This window comes from Tubulanus polymorphus, chromosome 1 (assembly GCF_964204645.1).
Source record: "Tubulanus polymorphus chromosome 1, tnTubPoly1.2, whole genome shotgun sequence".
NCBI classification, from domain to species: domain Eukaryota; kingdom Metazoa; phylum Nemertea; class Palaeonemertea; order Tubulaniformes; family Tubulanidae; genus Tubulanus; species Tubulanus polymorphus.
Genome location: NC_134025.1, coordinates 19468709 through 19488666, shown reverse-complemented (window position 1 = coordinate 19488666; position 19958 = coordinate 19468709). Strand labels below are relative to the sequence as shown.

Sequence of the window (19958 nt, the reverse complement as noted above, 5' to 3'; positions counted from 1 at the left end):
ATATTTCCATAAACAAATCCTAAAACGAAAGTGATATCGTCCGATTTCTAATGGAAGGATTGGAACTAGAACTCAGTTTCTTACTCGAAGGAAAATCAGTTGCTGTTGTTGGCGAATATGACACGAAAAGACCGAATCTAAGTGGGTACCGGTATTAATTATAATGTCCATTTGTTATTGGGTAGGCCTATGAGACGTTTCTCTCTGTGGCCTTTGTGGGATATTTCACTTACTTTTTGGGGTACATACCTCATTTAGGTCTTAACAAGTGCCAAAAATCGCGGACAACCACTGAATATCCGATATTATTCCAGTTCTGCACCAATTAGATGGATTGACAAAAGACTCCTTTAGGCCTATCCCAGTTGAATAAGAGAGAAAATCTCCATTTTGTGAAATTTCTTGAATTTGAACATTGTCACCATGTCTATTAGTCAGTAACCTGTCTGTGGTTTCGTTTCACCATCGGATATTTTCACAAACCACATATAAGTTGGTATAAGCTCATCCGATTATAAAAAGCTTACCACCAATGATTAGGTAACTAACTACATGCCTATGAAATGGAGTTATTTTTCTTATGGGGTTTCAACAACTAAATCAGGGTGACGTAGGCATGGTGGCAATGTTCAAATTCAAGAAATTTCACAAAATGGAGGATTTTTCTCTTATTCAACTGGTCATTCATAAAAGGATAGCCTATAGCAAATCAATTTTTATCATTTTTACTAAATCCTTTCTTGAATTTATAGTTTCATTTTGGGAATAATTGTGTCTTGTGGCAAATTTAATCTGATTAATTTTGTGCACCTATTAACTCTTCAGAGTCTGTAGATATATTATTTTTACAACTAGGCCCAACTTGGTATCTGGAATTATTTCATGAGTTGAGTGCTGTTGTTTTGCTAAAAACACAGTCTCAATATATAATCTTTTAACTTGGAAATTGGTTTTTATACTTTATAATGTAAGCACTAACTTTAGCATCAAGCAAAAATATTCACTCTTGAATGCAACAAGACTTCAAACTTAATGCGCTACCAAAATTGACTGAGCCGATGTGCTCTGGAGTCAAGTTGAAATAGGCATTATTCTACAGTCATGTCACGATACACTTCACTCTGATATACCACCAGTCTCATTTATTTCCAAAATACGGAATGCCTGTATCTCTTATGTCTTACAAAAATCCCAATTTACCGCCCTCCTCCCTTACTCTAACTGAAGTCTTTTGGGACTATCGTTTATTTTGAACTGTCTTACTATTCAGTGTGAACTGATTTAGGCCTAGTTATCTGTAAGTGGAATTCATTTGAATGTCTTTGATTGAACTGAAGTTGTTATCTTTTTGCTAACCCGACCATATAGAAAGATTCTTTATAGTCATATTTTTAGCTCTGCTGTGACCGAAGGTCAGCGTGGTTGATGAGTGATTATCCGTCGTCGGCCGTCATAGTGTTCATTTGTCCGTTCGTCCGTCCGTAGACGGAATCCAGTTATTTTGGGAAGTTTTGAAGACAATGTAATGTCTTGATATTTGGTCTATACATGCATCTACCCTAGATACATCTTCAGCCCAAAAACTGGCCCTGTCAGAATCAAGATGGCCGATTGCCAGCCACTGTTGTTCGCCAAAATCAGCACTTTTTACACATTTTTGAAGTTTTTGAGGGAAATTTTGAATAAGCTTTGATCAATTACCTTGATCATTCGTTTGTATTTAAATCTACCAAGGGTCCATTAGCATAACAAAAATTGGGTCGATCAGACTGAAAATGGTCGTCCTATGACCGTTTTAGTGCCCAAAAATGTCAATTTTGGCCGGAATTCTGGGTCCTGTAGCTTCCTATTGGTTTGCCATTTCTCATTGCAATTTGTGATGGGTATTCTTTGGAAAGGTATGTTTTATACCTGAGACAGGTATTTTTGATCAGCCAATTATGACGCAATTGGCGGCCATCTTAGTGTCAACAGTACTCATTCGTAGGTCGGAGAAAGTTTTTCCACATTATGTTGATACCTAAGCATAATTTGTTACCACAATCAATTAAAAAGTTGTAGCCCATAACGTGTTCTATGATTTTGGTGAGTTTCAAGGTCATTGGTTTTTGTATATGGCCACCAGGGGGCGATGAATAATACAATAACTTAGTATTTCCATATCATGTTCGCACCTTTGCATATTTTGTTTCCACAATCAATTGCAAAGTTGTAGCTCATGACATCGTCTATGATTGTGGTGAGTTTTAAGGACATTAGTTATTCTATGTGGTCACCAGGGGGCATTGAATAGTACAATAACTTAGTATTTCCTTATAAGATTGGTACCTAGGCATATTTTTGTTACCATGATCAATTGCAAAGTTGTAGTTCATGACATGGTCTATGGTTGTGGTTAGTTTCAAGGTCATTGGGTTTGCATATGGTCACCAGGGGGCGTTGAATAGTAGAATAACTTAGTATTTACATATTAAATTGAGGCATATTTTGCTATTACAATCAATAAAAAAATCATAGGTGCTGACATATTCTATGATTGTGGTAAGTTTCAAGGTCATTGGTTTTTGTATATGGTCACTAGGGGGCGTTATGTATTGAAATTGTTAGATTGTTGAGCATTTGAAACCACTTCCCAAGTGGGCGTGGTGTCCCTGGATCCCTAGTTTCAAATATATAGGTGCTCTATTTCCATAGTTACTGACAATTTTGATTTCAACAAAGTATAGGGACCAGTAAAATTGTGAAATTTCCTGATATAAAGATGCACGCAGGGGACTCTAGAAAACGTATTTTGGAAGTTTGACTCGCAATTACATAAAAACTAATAAAGATAATTGAAAATGGTTAAAAGCACATAAGACTACATATAGATGTCTATTGATCCTGAAAACTCTGAAAATGTAGATTAAAATTTGTAAGAATTACAAAAATTTGAATGCAACAATGAGCAACAATCTTTCGCTGGGGATATATTTCTTCATTACCCATTCAATGTGGGGGAATTAATTTTGGCCTTTATTGTCTTATGATTTCTATGTAAAGTTAGATACATTTCCAGTGTAGAGACCCTCCTAAAACCAATATCTGTTATGAAGCTAATAGGTATCTCTACCAGAAAATGTTAGTTATAAAAAGTTTGGACCTACGGGTGCAAGGTAGGACCCCCCAAAACCTGAGGTCAAGTTGAGGTCACGCAACCAAAAAAGTCTTTGTTTTGCACTTTAGAAGCCAGAATCTTATACAAATAAAATAGTAAATAGCTATTTTCTTTCATAATATCATAGGACAACAAGAAAACCATCCAGGGCAGTCATTTTATTCTTTGGGGGGTCAGAAATTTCAAAAAATCCTCAGGGTCTCAAAAAAGTGAAAATCGCTCAATTTTCGCTGATTTCGTAATCACTTCTCAGTTGTTTGGTTTCTTTGGGTTTCCTCAATGTTGATCCTCTGAATCCTCTAGATATCTCATTTCCTTGATATAAAACGTGTCAGGGAGTCATCTGGGGGTCATCTTGACCCCCCCAGATGACCCAGGGTTTTCAGATAATTAGGCTCCTAAAAATGAAACTTATTCAAATGAAATTCAAAGAAATCGTTCAAATTTATTCAAGCATTAATTTGAGAGTTTATTTAGTGATAAGATTGATATGTTCTAAGCGATAATTGAGCTGGGTATGGTATATGTCGAAACAAGGAATATGGTCCAAAACCGCTGATACAACACTCACATTCCTGGTTGCCGAAGACAACCAGTACATACTGCCTGTGTGTGTAGAGTATATACAATCGCTTGTGACCTCTCTATAGAGCATGCTGACTCAGTGTCAGCAGCCAGGCTCGACTACTTTGCCATCTATCGGGGGTAATAGGAACCGTCACTTGAGGCGTGACCACGACCTAGTCTCTTTGTTTAAGCTGTCACGTGAGGCGTGACGACGCCAACTGAAGATTAAGTTGAATTATTGGGAAGACGATATCAATGTTTATAACTTCACCAGTGCGCATTGTTGCATTCGATTTATAAATGAGTAATATCATGAAATCAGCTGAGTTCATCGATATTTTTACTTTGTTTCTATCTTAATCCAATTCAGAGATATGAATGAATAAGAAAATTAAACGGGGGAAAAATAGGGAAAAAAATTCAACAATGCGGACCCGGCGGAATAGAACAATAGATAGAATAGAGGAATAGATCTAATAATCTCAAAAAGTGACATGTCAAAACATCAATGCATTTGATTTCTTATTAGTCAATGAAATGATGGTTTGTTTTCTATTTAATCTTCCTTGGCCTTTTTTCCGTGGCCATTTTTTCCTTGGCCATTTTTTCCTAGGCAAATACCTTGGCCATTTTTTCCTTGGCTATTTTTTCCGTTCACCCGCAAAAATGGCGCCTGGAAACTGTAAAAAGGCTTATTGGTTTTCAGGCTCATACATTGTAAGTTCTGTGGGTATGTACAACCCATTTTCTGTACTGTTTTCTAAGGCATCATTTGCTATACTCGTATCAATTTGTCTTATGGTATCAATACCTATGGGACCAGCTGCATGAAACCGTGTAACCAATCTTTCAGATCGCGTCGTTGATATGCTTCGGGGTCAACTTCTATGATGTGATGCAGCGTATATGATAATTTGGGCTATGTTTTCAACTTGTCTAGATTCTTCTATGTTCTCAACACCATTTTCACCATTTATCAAAACTTCATGAAATTTGCGTAGATTATTTGGGATTATCTTTTAACATGGCTGCTGTCAATATGATTCCAGCCTGAGTGACCTGGTGTGCTATCGAGATCTTTCCGTAGAGAGGGCGCAAGGAGAACCAAATCGCATTCAGTATCATTATGACTTTTGAAATCAAAAGAATCTCCTTGTCCTAAATGCTGTGAATCTGATGTCTTAATTGATTTAATGTGAAGAGAACCATCTTTCATAGACTTTGGTAGCAATATAGCAGAATCGTCTCTGCAATAACCCCCGTAAAATTAGAGACCACTGTTTTTTAATACATCCAGTACTAGAAAAATGAAATGATTTGATGTGCGATATCATGTTGTCGCATAATTCTAATATGCACCGTATGTTAGAGGTAAACCAACTATACCCACTGAAATACTAATTAGGGTTTCTGCTGCTTTCGCAGAAACCCTCTTGTAATTCTGTTGATTATTATTATAATAAATTTTCCACTTTCCAGCCAAAAATTTTTCATGAAATGTAACTCCTCTCAGATTCGACTACTAATAGCTTATAAACGTAAATTTCAATTCTGTCAAAAATATAACTCAGCGCCTGACCATTTCAAATTTGCGTGTAGTGATTTATTATGCGTGTAGTGATTTATTATGAATTAATCCCGTGTAATTACCGGGTCTAAACAGCGACAAGAATAACGCAAAGAATCGTCATCCATTGATAAAAGTGCATCCCGAAAGATTACCCGATGACCTTGAGCATCAACTCAACCGTAAATCACAGATTAGGACTCGCAATAGTCTGGACACGTCAATTCTCGCTATCTGACTCATATATGAGCAATTCAAAAAGCCGCCATTTTGTTTTTGCAAATCACAAAATTGGACCTATATAGGTCCCAATCCGTCATTTCCCGTTTCTGTTTCATCTATAGCCGGCATTTTGTACCACCAGTATATCATCTGTTTGGCAGATGAACTCGGATCAACATTACCTTAATCGCAAAGACGTTGACGCAGTTGGTGCCACATCATGTTCTAATCCCGACATGTTCTAATCCCGACAATGCAATAATTTTGTTAGGCCTACCTATAATAATCCCCTCTTTGTGATTGAAGTAAATTAATGTTCATTGAGTATACGTTCGTTTTCAAAGTTGTTATAGTTCAAACATATGAGCAATATGTAAACTGTCACTGATAAATGAAAACAAAAGCAACTTGTTGAAAATCGTTGTTTATTTCTGAATGCAAATTCCTCACTAGACAAATTGATGCATAAAGGTAGATCAACCTACTATTAACGAAATTATGGATCAAAACGCGCCAGGAGAGCATGTGCGACAGACTAGTTCATGCAACTGCCACCAGGGGACTTCGAAAGAATCTTCGGTTAAGCCATTTTGGTACATCGATACTTCTTACGTGGTAGCCCTTGTATGTAGCTGGATCCATATATCCAGCATATTGTTGACCCAGGTTGCGCTTCTTGGAAATAAGTCATATGTTATGGACTGATTAGAATTATTTCGATGACGCTTCCCAGTGTGATATATGAACCAGTTAGGCAGAAACCCGTTATCGCTGCTATGCAGCTATATTTGTTATTTTTTTTGTTTTAATTGAGAGAAAGAATTTGAGAAATTCATTTACCGGAGTTTACCAAATGCTGGACCTAGTCTGTCTATGATAGCTGCGATAAAGGTTGATCTTCTTGAAATGAAACTGGCTTTTGGTTCTTCTGACAGCTCTAGATCTGTGTCCTGAATTTCTTTCATCGAAAAATATTTTCCAGTCTCGAAACCATTCTGAATCTTTTCCAAAACGTTTTCAAACGCCTCGTCATTTTCACGTGGAGTTTTGGCACTATCAGCAGCAGCCATGTTCCGTTTGAATTTTACCAAACCCTGGGGATGGTATTTACTATTCAGCAGACAAGATTGAGTTGCCAGCCTCAAACGTAAATTTTGGTCATTAATAGCTTTTGTTAAAATCATCTTTGATAGGGGTTAAACAAACATCAAGCTATATTTGTTATTAACAGGAACAATTGATTATTTGTAGGAGATGATTTTGTTCCACTTATCAAACGAACAGTCTGCTATATTGTATGTGGCGTGATATTTAATGAAGCCGGTGAGGTTTTGATGATGCAAGAGGCTAAAGCTTCATGTTATGGTAAATGGTATTTACCTGCTGGACGAATGGAGCCTGATGAAACAATTGTGGTAAGACAAACCAGTAAATGTAAATCTACCCTCCATCTGGACTGATATCTCAACTGATGCGTGCCTCCAGGGGTGGATCTCGGGAGTTACTAAAGTCTATTTGTTTTTGTGTGTCTTTTGACTTTTAGCTCTGCTGTGACCGAAGGTTAGGGGGATTATCCGTTATCGTCACTCCGTCAACTTATGCTTTAATTTGCTACTTGTAGTACAGTTCTTTTCTGATCTTGACTGAACTTGGTGTGAAGCTAATATGGGCCAAGGGCCTAAAAGTTATAGAGCCGTTCTCCCAATTTGACCCCCCTAGGGGCGCTGTACAGGTCACGCTTATAAAATCTTTAAATCGCTACATGTCCAACAATTCTAATCCAATTTTGACGTGAAATTGGTATATGGATACTACTCATTGATCCGCTTACCCAATTTGACCTCTAGGGGGCGCTGTACAGTTGGCACTTGGAAATTCTTTAAATTGCTATTAGTCCTAGAATCATTTTCTGATCTTGACGAAGTTTGGTATGTAGATACTATGGGCCAAGGGCTAAAAAGTTATAGAGCCATTTTCTCGATTTGAACATTAGGGTACGCTGTGCAGGTGGTCCTTGTCGACAGGCTGCTTGGTGAGATATATTTTGCTTATCTTTTGAACACATACCTCAAATTGGTCTTAATATGACCAGAGAAACTGCAATCTCAATAAACCATAATTTTTCGCCCACTTGGGACTTAAGTCCCAGTGGGCTATTGCGTTCACTTTTCGTCTGTCGTCCCTTCTTTCATTCATACATGTATCTACCCTAGACACATCTTCAGCCCAAAAACTGGCCAGGTCAGAAACAAGATGGCCAACTGGCGGCCATTGTTGTATGCCAAAATCAGCACTTTTTACACATTTTTCAAGTTTTCAAGAGAAATTTTGAGGACTGTTCAATCAATTAGGCCGATCTTGATCATTCATATATTTCTATCCCCAAAAAGGTCTTGAAGCGAAGAAATATTATAATCACATAATCGTTGGTCTTAAGCTTAGGCCTAATGACTTATGATATAAAGAAATATCCTATTGTGAAACTGTTAAAACCTAAGTCAGTCGATAAAGTTTATCTCATCAATAACTAACCTGACTGGTTTACTTTCATGTTCGGATATTTTATTGAATAAACGTGTACCATGGCTAAAATGATAAAATGATCAAGCTTTCATATTTCAAGCCTCAGAACCTTTGGTCGTCTGGTTTTCAAAGTTCTGGTTTACTTTCATGTTGGGATATTTAATGATTAAACATGTACCATGGCTAAAATGATCAAGCTTTCATATTTCAAGCCTCAGGACCTTTGGTCTTCTGGTTTTCAAAGTGTCAACCGCTCCGTTATGCCCCTCGTACATCTGTATACCTTAAACTTTTCATTTTATATTGTCTAGAATCTCAAATCTTTGTCTAATACAGTGGAACCTCGTTTGGACCTGACTGCGAAAATGTTTACGGAGTGTGTACCAACCAAACTAACTTGTCTACACTGCCCTAAGTTTGAGTTTCAATTTCTATGTCTCCGTCGTCCTATTGGAAAGTATTTTTCTAATTATCTATTGAAGGAGGCAGTTAAACGTGAAGTACTAGAAGAGACTGGGCTTGAGTTTGAACCAGATACACTTTTAGCAATTCAGATCAGCACGGGTATATGGTATAGATACATATTTACTGGTCAGATAACTGGTAAGTTTGATAGAATAAATCTGGGCTATATCTCTACACTTGAGATTTCAGAACATTCCAGCATACTCATTAACAATAGAGATATGCATACAGTTGCAGCATTAAAACACTTGATCTGCAATAGACCCTCTACACTTGTTCTGCAATGGAAGTTTTTCTAAAAACATTGGTTCATTGTGTTTATCTGTGTGTAGTAGATGTGGCTTCATATCAATACAGTTGATTCTGCTTGCCTTTGGATGTTGCGAACCGATGAATGATGAGGCACGCCTATTCCGGGGCAGTTGAAGGGGTGATCGGTCATCAGCATGTAATCCGAGGCCATCGGCTTCGTATAAAGAGTTCATTGAAAGATTGACTAATTTTCAGGTGGAACTTTAAAGACAAAAGATAAAGGGGATAAAGAATCACTACAGGCTAAATGGTGCTCAATGAATGATATTAATATGGGTAAACATGGCAGTGTACCTTTGAGGTAATCAATCATTGAGCCACTGTAATGGTAATTGTTTACCTTGTCGCTTTTTTCTTCAATGAGATAACGTATGCGTAAATACAGTGGAACCTCATTACAACGAACTTCACGAGACCAAGAAATATGTTCGTTATAACCGATAGTTCATTATATCCAGTATGAAATTAAGCAAATTTTCTTACTTGGGGTGAAATTCTATATTTGTTATATCCGATGAATCGTTGTATCCGAGTTCGTTATAACGAACTTCCACCTTGTCTGTCCTGATGATCATGCCATTTGGCCCCAGTATCTTAATTCTGTGTTTAAATTTGACTTTGGGGTAAAGAGAAGTGCCTACCGTAATTTACTGAATTCGGTAAATAAGCCATAACACTAGACCCATCTTCTAGCTCTGCAGATGTTGGTTTAATTGGATTAATCTGTAATCATTTTATTGGCATTTTGATTCTGTTGAAGATTTTCATGTGTGATAAGAAAAATGGTGAGGAAACTGTTACTATTATTGCTGTTTTTAAGCGGGTGAAATACTTTAGAGTCAAAATAATGTCTGTTTCTGACTTTTTCAAATCAATGACGAAATCTTGCATGGATTAGCATAGCATTACTATCTATGCAAATTTTTTCGTGTAGAATGTGCCGTTGAACTTGATCATTTATCCATTTTCAGAGGAAATGATATATTGCCTTTGATCAAAATGGCAAATGACTATAGAACAGAATCACTATCAGAACGACATCGTCACAATCTGCCAGTAATAAATGCACACCGGCAGTTAGTATTACGTCTAGTTATAATACATACTGAAGTACATACTGGGTAAGTTAATTATCAATTCTGATTGTTATATCTCAAAACCCAAAAACCTTGAACAATGGAATCCAGAATAATACTAAAAATAATACTATAAAATACTATCCTAATTCATACACGTCTGCATGATTTAAATTCATCTTAATTTTTCATCAACTCATCCCTCTTCATTTGTTCTTTTCTTTAATTTGTTCTTTGTGTTCAAGGTGTCTGAACATCCTTTTGGATATACAGCCTTTATGGCTCTGTTCAGGCTCCTGTCACCTCATTGTTCATAATTTACTATTGTTATTATTAATCTTGTACATATTGATGGTGACAAATAAACTACTATACTATACTATCCAGTACGAGAATTTCCTGAGTATTGGATAGAGACTTAAAGTAATTCATTTCACAAATAACAGTCTGTTGTCCATAGATGGAATCAAGTTATTTTACTTAATTTCCCTTTCAACGGGGGTGTTGCAGAAGTTCAGAGTTATCGTCTGGATGCAATCGTAGTACGCCATATTGACGGGCAGAGCTTTAGGTGCAGTTGGCACCGCGAATGAACAGCGTGAAAACTCCATTCCCATGGAGTGGGGCACGCAGGTGTACTGAGGGTCATGTCCCATTCAGTTCATTGGGAAGTTGTGGCCACCGAGTAATGTTTTATATGCCTTTTTCATAGCAAAATCTTTAGCTACTTTCGTTGTTGATGTATCATTTTTACATTTTTCCTACTTATCACTATCGACTAAATCTCGAGTGTATTATATATATTTTGGGCGGCAATTGGCCCCTTCATGATCCCCTTGCATAACCACTGAGATTAAGAATTTCTTTTCACTTAAATGTCCGACTCCTTAATCCTTGAAAGCTATGGTTGTCTACAAGTATACTTGTTTATGTGATATAAACACTGCCTATATAGGTAAAACAAAAAGACACCTAGTAACAAGAGTTAAGGAGCACAAACTTAAGATTTCAGCAATTGGCCAACATCTGTCAAATTGCCGTGACAGTCAGGTCTCGTTTAGTGAAAAGAATTTCAAAATTTTAGATAAAGGTTCTTCTGATTTAGATTGCAAAATTAGAGAAGCACTTTTTATCAAAACTCAACAGCCCTCTCTTACCAACAACTATTCGAACACGGGTCAGGATTCATTCTCAATGTTTTTAGATAATTAACTACTAGTCAAATATCTTCACTCAGTAATTTAGATTGTGTGTAATTAATTATCTTTGTATTATAATTATCTTGTCACTCAGTAATTTGAAATTGTTTATAATTAGCTTCGCCTTATTCTATATAAATACCAGTATGATATGTAAATTTAATCACTTGCGCTATGCCTGAAGAGGGGATAATGTAACTCCCAAAAACGTTCACTTTAATAAATATATATTACTCATTAGAAAATGAGATTTGTACTGTTTTTGCTTCTATGGATTCATTAGTTTCTGTTTGTGTTTACCAGTAGGCATTAAATAATGGAATAATATGGCATTTCCATGCATATTGGTACCTACGTAGGCATATTTCCTAATCACAATCAATTGCGAATTGAAGCTCATGACAAGCTTCATGATTATTGTGAGTTTCAAGGTAATTGATTTCTGTATTTTTACCAGAGGGCGTCGTGGAATAACATGGTTCTTCCATATATATTGGTAGCTAAGCATATTTTATAACCACAATCAATTGCAGAAATGTAGCTCATGACAAGCTCTATGCTTGCGATGAGTTTCAAGCTCATTGATTTCTGTATTCAGGGAGTGTTGAATATTGAATAGGCGGATGTCAAGAATTTCACCTAGTGGGCACATCGTCTCTAAAACCCCTGTTAAATTTTTTTTCAGTCAGTCATATTTTGTAATCACAATGGAATGCAATAGTGTCATTATGACGTGTTCTAGTGCTGAGTTTCAACATCATCGATTTCCATATGCTCACCAGGGGGCATTGAATAATGAAATCGTACACTATCTTGATAATCAATGTTCGATTCATTGTAGTGCATTATTCGTGTTAAGAAGGACTGACAGTAATCCTCATTTACCTACATGTGTGATTTCACCCAGTGATCCCAGTATATTCACAGCTCTCAACTTGGTACTACAGGTAAGTTATTACATCAGATGTTAAGGGACAGTAAAAATTCATCAGTTATCTATGAGTTTAGATGTTATATATTTGAGTTACAAAAATATTGTATCAACGATCCGAGCGAAACAACTATCAGAGTTGATTAGATCTGCCTTGAGCAGAGACTGCTTACCATCTACCGGTATTCTGATTCATGAAATGGCATAACATGTACTTGGTACACAAATATTTTTTTCAGGATGCATTTGGAAAATGTGAAAATCTTGTTCGTAAAGTTGCAGGTGTTCTAACTGTGGAACATTCTGGTAAACCTCAGTATAAGAATGATGGAATTTGTTTAACATTGTTGGTTGATTTAAAAACTGAAAATGAAGTATTTCCAAGTACCACGAATGATCAGTATACTTGTTCTCGATTGGAAAATGAAGATGTTATTCGAGATTTGTCCTTGCGTATGAATACGAAATTTAATGTAAAGTTAGTGTCATTGCATTGATGATAACAATCATAATTTACAGCATGTACAACTTAATCCTGGCTTAATTAATCGGATTTTTAGCCCAGCAGGCTATTTTGCTAAATACATGAATGTGATACCCTGTTTCTCCTAATCAGCCGGGTCACTCTGTAAACTGGAATGAAATTTGCAATCAATTTGTTTCTATAACAGCCGGATAGAAACAAAATGTAAACCAAACCTTCAGCACGGCAGAGGACTGGACCGGAGATCTAGAAACGAAATTAGTAGAATTTTGGTGTGAGCGGCCATCTTTATATGATGTCGCTAGCACGTTGTATTCAAAACAGAATCAGAAAGATCAAAGCCTTAAAGAAATAGCTTTTCTAATAGAAATATATTAATATAATAATTATAATAGAAATAATTCAAATTAATTCTCAAAATGCTTATCACGTGACCATTTGAGCTTTTGCAGTTGCTAGTAATCGCAACCGACATAAGCAGGGAAGCAACTGGGAGGATCTCATATCCCGCTAGTCGGCCTCAGTTCCTGCGAATCGGAGCGCAGTCGACATAAGCTGGGCTGCGATCGCGGTTGCTCTCAGTTGCGTCGGTAGGAGTTGCGTTGCTTGTCGACATAAGCCAGCCTTAAAGCTTGCCCCTCTTGGAGGGATTTACAAGGATGCACCCTTTTAAAAAGGGCAATGAATTCATAATATTGTTCCAGACTCATGGCTGGACAACTACCTAGATGAGTAGCTAGGCTACTACAAGATTATACAGAAAAAATTAGTGCACTTTGATTTAAGTACGTACTCTTTGTGTAAATTGCTACCTAGCTTTGTATGCAGATTGTACGCTTTAGCCGTTGAGGTCCTACCTAGGGCTTGCGTACGAAGAGTCCCTTATTGTGGGAAGTTTTGAAGATGCTTTAGTGGATTGTCTTGATACCTGTACATGTATTTAGTTTATACATGTGTACATACAACTACCCTGGACATTTTGCAGCCCAAAAAACTGGCGCAATCAGATTCAAGGTGGCCAGCGGCAGATTTAGGGTACCTCACATGCCTCAAGGCAGAAAAAATTCAAAATGAATTTGAGAACTTTTCAAAAGCCTTTTCAGGCCCAATTTCCTGACGGTGTGCCTCAGACAATTGTTTCCTTAGGGTCCTGAGTGGTGTTTTGAATATTCAATTGTACACATTGAGTATTTTCTGGAAAAGGGCAGCCTAAAAGTGTGAAAAGGGCATAAAACAGAATATCTAGGCCTTACTGATTAAAATATGTTGAAAATTGAAGGCATCAGAATTGAAGAAAAGAAAGAATATTTCAAGAATCTTTAGAATTTTCTTGCCTTGAAGGACATTCAAAGATTTTGCTGAAATGGGTAGATTTTCAAATGAGAAGGCAATTCGCTGTCAAAAAGGCAAAATTTAATCTTATTTTAACTGTAAATTGACAAAATAGGGCATCTGTTATTAGCTTAATTTTTGTGCAGGAATTGTGCCCTTTTCTGGCGAAGTCTGTGCCTGTCCTGTGAAAATCTTGGCTACGGGCGCGTTGAAAAGGCACAGTAAAAAGTAAATGGCATCATGTTGTAGTCGCTTACAAAGAAACAGCAAAAAAATCCTTGAGAATGATTGTTACTGTGCATTGAGGTTGATTCCTATAATGTGCCCTTTTTCTTGGGCGAGGCAGCCAAAATTGATCCGGGATCCGCCTTTGGTGGCTTACTGGATAGCCATTGTTGAACTGTTTGGAATTGACTTTGAGGGGTGCCCTAGTAGGAGGCTGGGCCCATATTTCTATGAGTACTAGTCCTACAGTGATTAAATGTCCTAGTCCTACAGGGATCATGGTGCTGCCTTATCATGATCTGTCGGCTAAGGCCTAAGATCTAATCAAGCCATTAAGTTGGACAAACTAGGACTAGAAAAGTGAATTACTGTAGATCTCATTACAGGATGTATCATTTCACATTTTGGGTTGAAATCTTAATCTAAAAAAATATTTTGGGCATTGCAATCCAGATTTCATTTCGTCATTTGAAGTATTTAGGCTTAAAAAATGTTAGGGCCTACCTTGTTTCTCCTAATCGGCCAGGTCATTTTGTAAAATGCAATAACATTTGTAATCAGTTCAGTTCTATAGCTGCCAGGTCTGTTATGGTTAGCTTGATCACAATCTTTAAAATATAGCTGCAAAGCAGCGATAACGGGTTTTCTGGATGCATGTGATCGAAAGGAAAAATTAATTACCGAGTTACATATGAACTTGACATGTAGCAACTGACACCGAGTAGCTCCCACACTGTGCGCGTAGCACACAATCCGGAGCACTCCTCCTGGGAAACATATCAGTCATATGATTTCACAAAATGGTGGCAGTTTGGATGATTAGTTGATTAGTTCTGGTTAAAGATGTCAACTTTTTACCGTGATATTGGGGAGATTCACGCTCAGCTTGAACTGTGTAGTGGTTTATGTTGTGCTGAAAAATACAAGAGTGAGCGCTACCATTTCCCACTTTGTCCATTCACTAAGTTCAAATCGAATAAGATTTCACATGTTCAAAAAAAGTCATATTTTGAGCAGTCACTGGAAGTCACGCATCCAGATTCCAAGAAGGCGTGTCGATGATAATGTTGACGATGGTATCCCTTCAGCCAGGTAAATTTCTCCTAATATTGGGCCCTGTCTCTGTATTTCTCTGTCCCTATATTAGCCCTGTGTAGACCCCCGCGGCCCCAGCCAGTCTCTATGCTATATATAGGCCCTGTGCACAGTCCCTGTATTAGGCCCTGTGTAACTGGCACCCAGTCCATGTATAAGATCCTGTGTAGCTGACACCCAGTCCCTATATTAGGCCCTGTGTAACTGGCACCCAGTCCTTGTATTACGCCCTGTGTAACTACTGGCACCCAGTCCCTGTATTAGGCCCTGTGTAACTGGCACCCAGTCCATGTATAAGATCCTGTGTAGCTGACACCCAGTCCCTATATTAGGCCCTGTGTAACTGGCACCCAGTCCTTGTATTACGCCCTGTGTAACTACTGGCACCCAGTCCCTGTATTAGGCCCTGTGTAACTGGCACCCAGTCCATGTATAAGATCCTGTGTAGCTGACACCCAGTCCCTATATTAGGCCCTGTGTAACTGGCACCCAGTCCTTATATTAGGCCCTGTGTAACTGACACCCAGCCCCTATATTAGGCCCTGTGTAACTGGCACCCAGTCCTTATATTAGGCCCTGTGTAACTGACACCCAGCCCCTATATTAGGCCCTGTGTAACTGGCACCCAGTCCTTATATTAGGCCCTGTGTAGCTGACACCCAGTCCTTATGTTGGGTCCTGTGTAGCTGACACCCAGTCCTTATATTAGGTCCTGTGTAACTGACACCCAGTCCCTATATTAGGCCCTGTGTAACCGGCACCCAGTCCTTATGTTAGGCCCTGTGTAGCTGACACCCAGTCCTTATGTTAGGTCCTGTGTAGCTGACACCCAGTCCCTATATTAGGTCCTGTGTAGCTGACACCCAGTCCCTATATAAGGTCCTGTGTAGCTGACACCCAGTCCCTATATTAGGCCCTGTGTAACTGACACCTAGTCCTTATATTAGGTCCTGTGTAGCTGACACCTAGTCCCTGTATTAGGCCCTGTGTAACTGGCACCCAGTCCCTATATTAGGTACTGTGTAGCTGACAGCCAGTCCCTATATTAGGCCCTGTGTAACTGGCACCCAGTCCCTATATTAGGTCCTGTGTAGCTGACACCCAGTCCTTGTATTAGGTCCTGTGTAGCTGACACCCAGTCCCTATATTAGGTCCTGTGTAGCTGACACCCAGTCCCTATATTAGGCCCTGTGTAACTGGCACCCAGTCCCTATATTAGGTCCTGTGTAGCTGACACCCAGTCCCTGTATAAGGTCCTGTGTAGCTGACACCCAGTCCCTATATTTGCATTGCGTTATTCGTGGTATGAAATGTAAGCGCAATGTTATTGGGAAAGAATATGGTAGTCGCCATGAACAACGCACCCAGTCATACTTTTCAGCAGAATGTATTTCTAAAATTATTATTATAACGATATGCTTTGGAGTTTATTTCCTTTCTTTGGTAGGTTCAGTATAAAATGTACAAATAAAGATCCTTTATATAGAAATATATTTGAGCGTTTTTTGTTTCCTTTTTTTGTTGTGCATTATTCTTTCTTACAAAACTTTCAAAACTAATTTTTGCCTACATGCAGGAAGTGTGAATCATCCCTTATGAAACCTTTTCTTTTTAGTTCAAACATCTTTTTAATCCGGTCCTACTAAAAAGATTCAAGATCAAACATAATATTATTCCGATTTAAGTATAGAGAAATTCTGATTATCAAACTCAATGATCTTTAGAGAGGGTTGCATGTAACACCGAAGACTAATTAGTGTGACTTTAAACATTCATTACAATTAATTCCAAAAAGAGAGATTAAACGTAACACCATTTAGATTTAAAGTATGACTGAAGGACCATCTGGTAGTATTAGACTCTCCCTTAATCCGAACCTCAAAATAGGAAATTACAATGATACTCGATTCAGATTTTTCTGACTGTAGTCACGGATGCACTTCATGCTTTGATTTTCGGGCTGCAAAACGATTTTTATTTTGATTTTTTGATTGTTTGGAAATCTTTTAGATAATCCACCTATTAAAATCGAACAGGTTTAAGGAATCATTTCATAAACTTGAGCCACTGATCACACCCGTAATTTATATATGTATCTGAAAGTACCGATTGTGTTTAGTAGTAACATTCTGAGATTTGAACCTAGTAGCATTACTTTGCCTAAAACTGTGCTATTGTAGCCACCTGTGGCAAGAGAGGTACTACTCGGTGTCAGTTACCACACAGTGTGGCAGCTACTCGGTTGCTACATGGTGAGTGGATATACTGTTGTCTAACAATTCAATTCAATTCTTTATTTACAGTAACCTAATCAGTAATTTTAAGTTTCAAATAGGATGGAAAGTACATTCAGACAATCTGTTGGTTCAGAGAGACCGTTATTACAGTATCAATTTATACATTTCGTTTCGAAGCTGTCAGTTGCCGAATCTGAATGAAGATGAATTTTATTTGACGAAATCGGCGGAAAATATATAATAATAATAAACAGAATTTCAAGAGGGTTTTCGACGAAAGTCAGAAAACCCTAAAAAAGTAATGTACTGGGTTTAGGCGACTGGCCGAGCCAACTCAGCATAAAGGGACAAGGTATTAATTTTTCAGCCTCGTTAGATTTTTCTTTCAATCTTTTTGTCTTTTCTTAAAGATCATGGACTTTACTTTTGATGTTATTACATGCAGTAATTTTTATACCCGTCATTTATTTCTATGATTCAAAATTAAGCTCATTTTAGAAGTCATTGTTTTGATTTACATCCACATGTAGCAGTCAAATTGTAGTCAAAAGAAGACAAATTGGAACATGAACTACATGTACGGTAATTGATTACTGCTATAGGATCTGAACCCGCTCTCAAGTAGTAGGCACAGTTTATGTAAGCAATTGAAAGGAGCTCAAAATAATCGCAGTTCAGATATTAAATATTGTGTGTAGTAGATCTAATGGTCTTTTTTAGATGATGTAGGTATGTTAAGATTTATTTTATTTATTCTATTTTGTCGAAGTCTAATTGGGTTATTCGCATGACAATTTCTATTTTATTTTCAATTAAAAGTTGTCATTTTAAAATACACTCGTGAGAACTTTACTTTGTCTGTGGTCTCTCATAAGAATATCAATAGTTCTAAATTTGGCATGTGTCTAATCAAAGGGTGGGTGGGGGTAAGAAAGAATTAGACACTTATTCTAATCAAAAGAACAATTGCAATTTTGAGACGCTCCCTTGAAGTTTTAACCGTCTGTTTGCTTCATCTAGAATTTACAAAGTTCAAGAATGACTGTCATATCATTTTAATCTAATTCATCATTTCATCTATATTTTTATGGATTTTTAGATATTCTATTTCACTACCGGTACATTTTCACTTTTGTCCAGTTAAAGGGTACATGTTTTATGGATAGGGGTTAGTAGGCTAGATATTTAAGTACAGTAGAACTCACTTAATCCGGATCATTGGGGCTGGAAAATTTTGTCTGAATTAAACGAAATCTGATTAATGTTCTATCATTTGAACAGAAATAACCTTGAGGGGACTGGAATTTTAGTTCGAAATCCGAATAAAACTGATCTGAATTAAGTGAATTATACTGTACATTGTTTACTTCTCTAAACTCAGTTACCGATCTGAAATTATCATTCCATGTGAACTTGACGGATTGACACGTTTGCAATGAATCAGTCCGATGAGAGGGCTCAATCCTTTTATTGGCGTTATTTCAGTCATATTGTATATGCTATTACTATTTTGTATATAGCCTTTCCCACAAAAAAGTTTACTGGTACCGAACTTAAACTGACCCTAGGTTCAATGGACTTATTCATTCCAGATTGAAGGCAAGATAGTAATTTTTCATGATGAAAAGATTCTTAAAGGAGCCGTGCTTACTTGGTGTATAAGTGAGCTATTGTTTATTAAATTCTTTTCATGGATGACTAAATATGGCGGCTTTAAAGAAAGGCCTCTGATTTTCACTTGGCTCATTTTTCAATTCTGCCATTCTGACCCATTAAGTCAACAAGTCACAAATAACTGGTCGCAGCAGCTTAATTTTGAGTTGGAGATGCTAAATCTAAGTGTTCTCATGTCAGAAAATAAGAAATTAACAACATTCAACTCGTCTTTTAGCAGTTTTAGAGTTCAAATACTCTCAGAATGCTTTTATTCCCTTCAATCCGGAAACAATAAGTCTACAAAAAATTATTCAACATATCCAAGGACAGCTCAAGTTTGGTATACTGGTACTTTGTTGTGGGAAAGGATGTGCAGTATTCAATAATAGCTTTATAATCGCTATATATCGTTTCGTCATTTCTATTCATGAAGAATTCCGTCCTCGGAAGTGGTTGTATCTGTGTATTCAGGCCTTTTGGTGATGCTTGTACAGTAGCTGGTCACTTAACCTTTTTGAATAATACAGTAATCCATGATTGTGCAAGTCTGATTTTTTGGGACTGGAAGATCTACTACAATTTAGTCATCGGTCCATAATAATGTGACCTAAATCAATTTACACTGATCCGACTTATACATGGTTTACTGAATCTTATGTATTGTCTGAGAAAAGTGAAACTTGATTTGCCATCTACTGGGCATGGCATACTTTTGCTACGTATGCGCCGGTTTTATAATAGTGACGAAAGAGCATTTCACCAGTAAGAGGAATTTCAGTTCAACAGAAAACACTGATGGATTTTGGCTTTGAAGTGACCTTTTGGACTGATGCCTCCAAGAAGAAATTCATTCACATGTAATACCTATTTAAAATCTAGATTTCAAACATTCCTACTGCGACATTAGAGA

At 37.4% G+C, this 19958-nt stretch overlaps 1 protein-coding gene across 1 annotated transcript; it reads left to right on the top strand.

Annotated features, from left to right (window-relative positions):
• The first annotated feature begins 3 nt into the window (after nt 1–3).
• On the top strand, nt 4–19445 carry LOC141902748 (8-oxo-dGDP phosphatase NUDT18-like). Its single transcript, XM_074790625.1, has 7 exons — nt 4–141; nt 6765–6928; nt 8519–8639; nt 9009–9114; nt 9785–9934; nt 11930–12035; nt 12259–19445. Exons 1-7 carry the CDS (start codon nt 51–53, stop codon nt 12514–12516), a joined length of 996 nt encoding a protein of 331 aa, XP_074646726.1. The 5' UTR covers nt 4–50; the 3' UTR covers nt 12517–19445.
• Nucleotides 19446–19958: the final 513 nt, after the last annotated feature.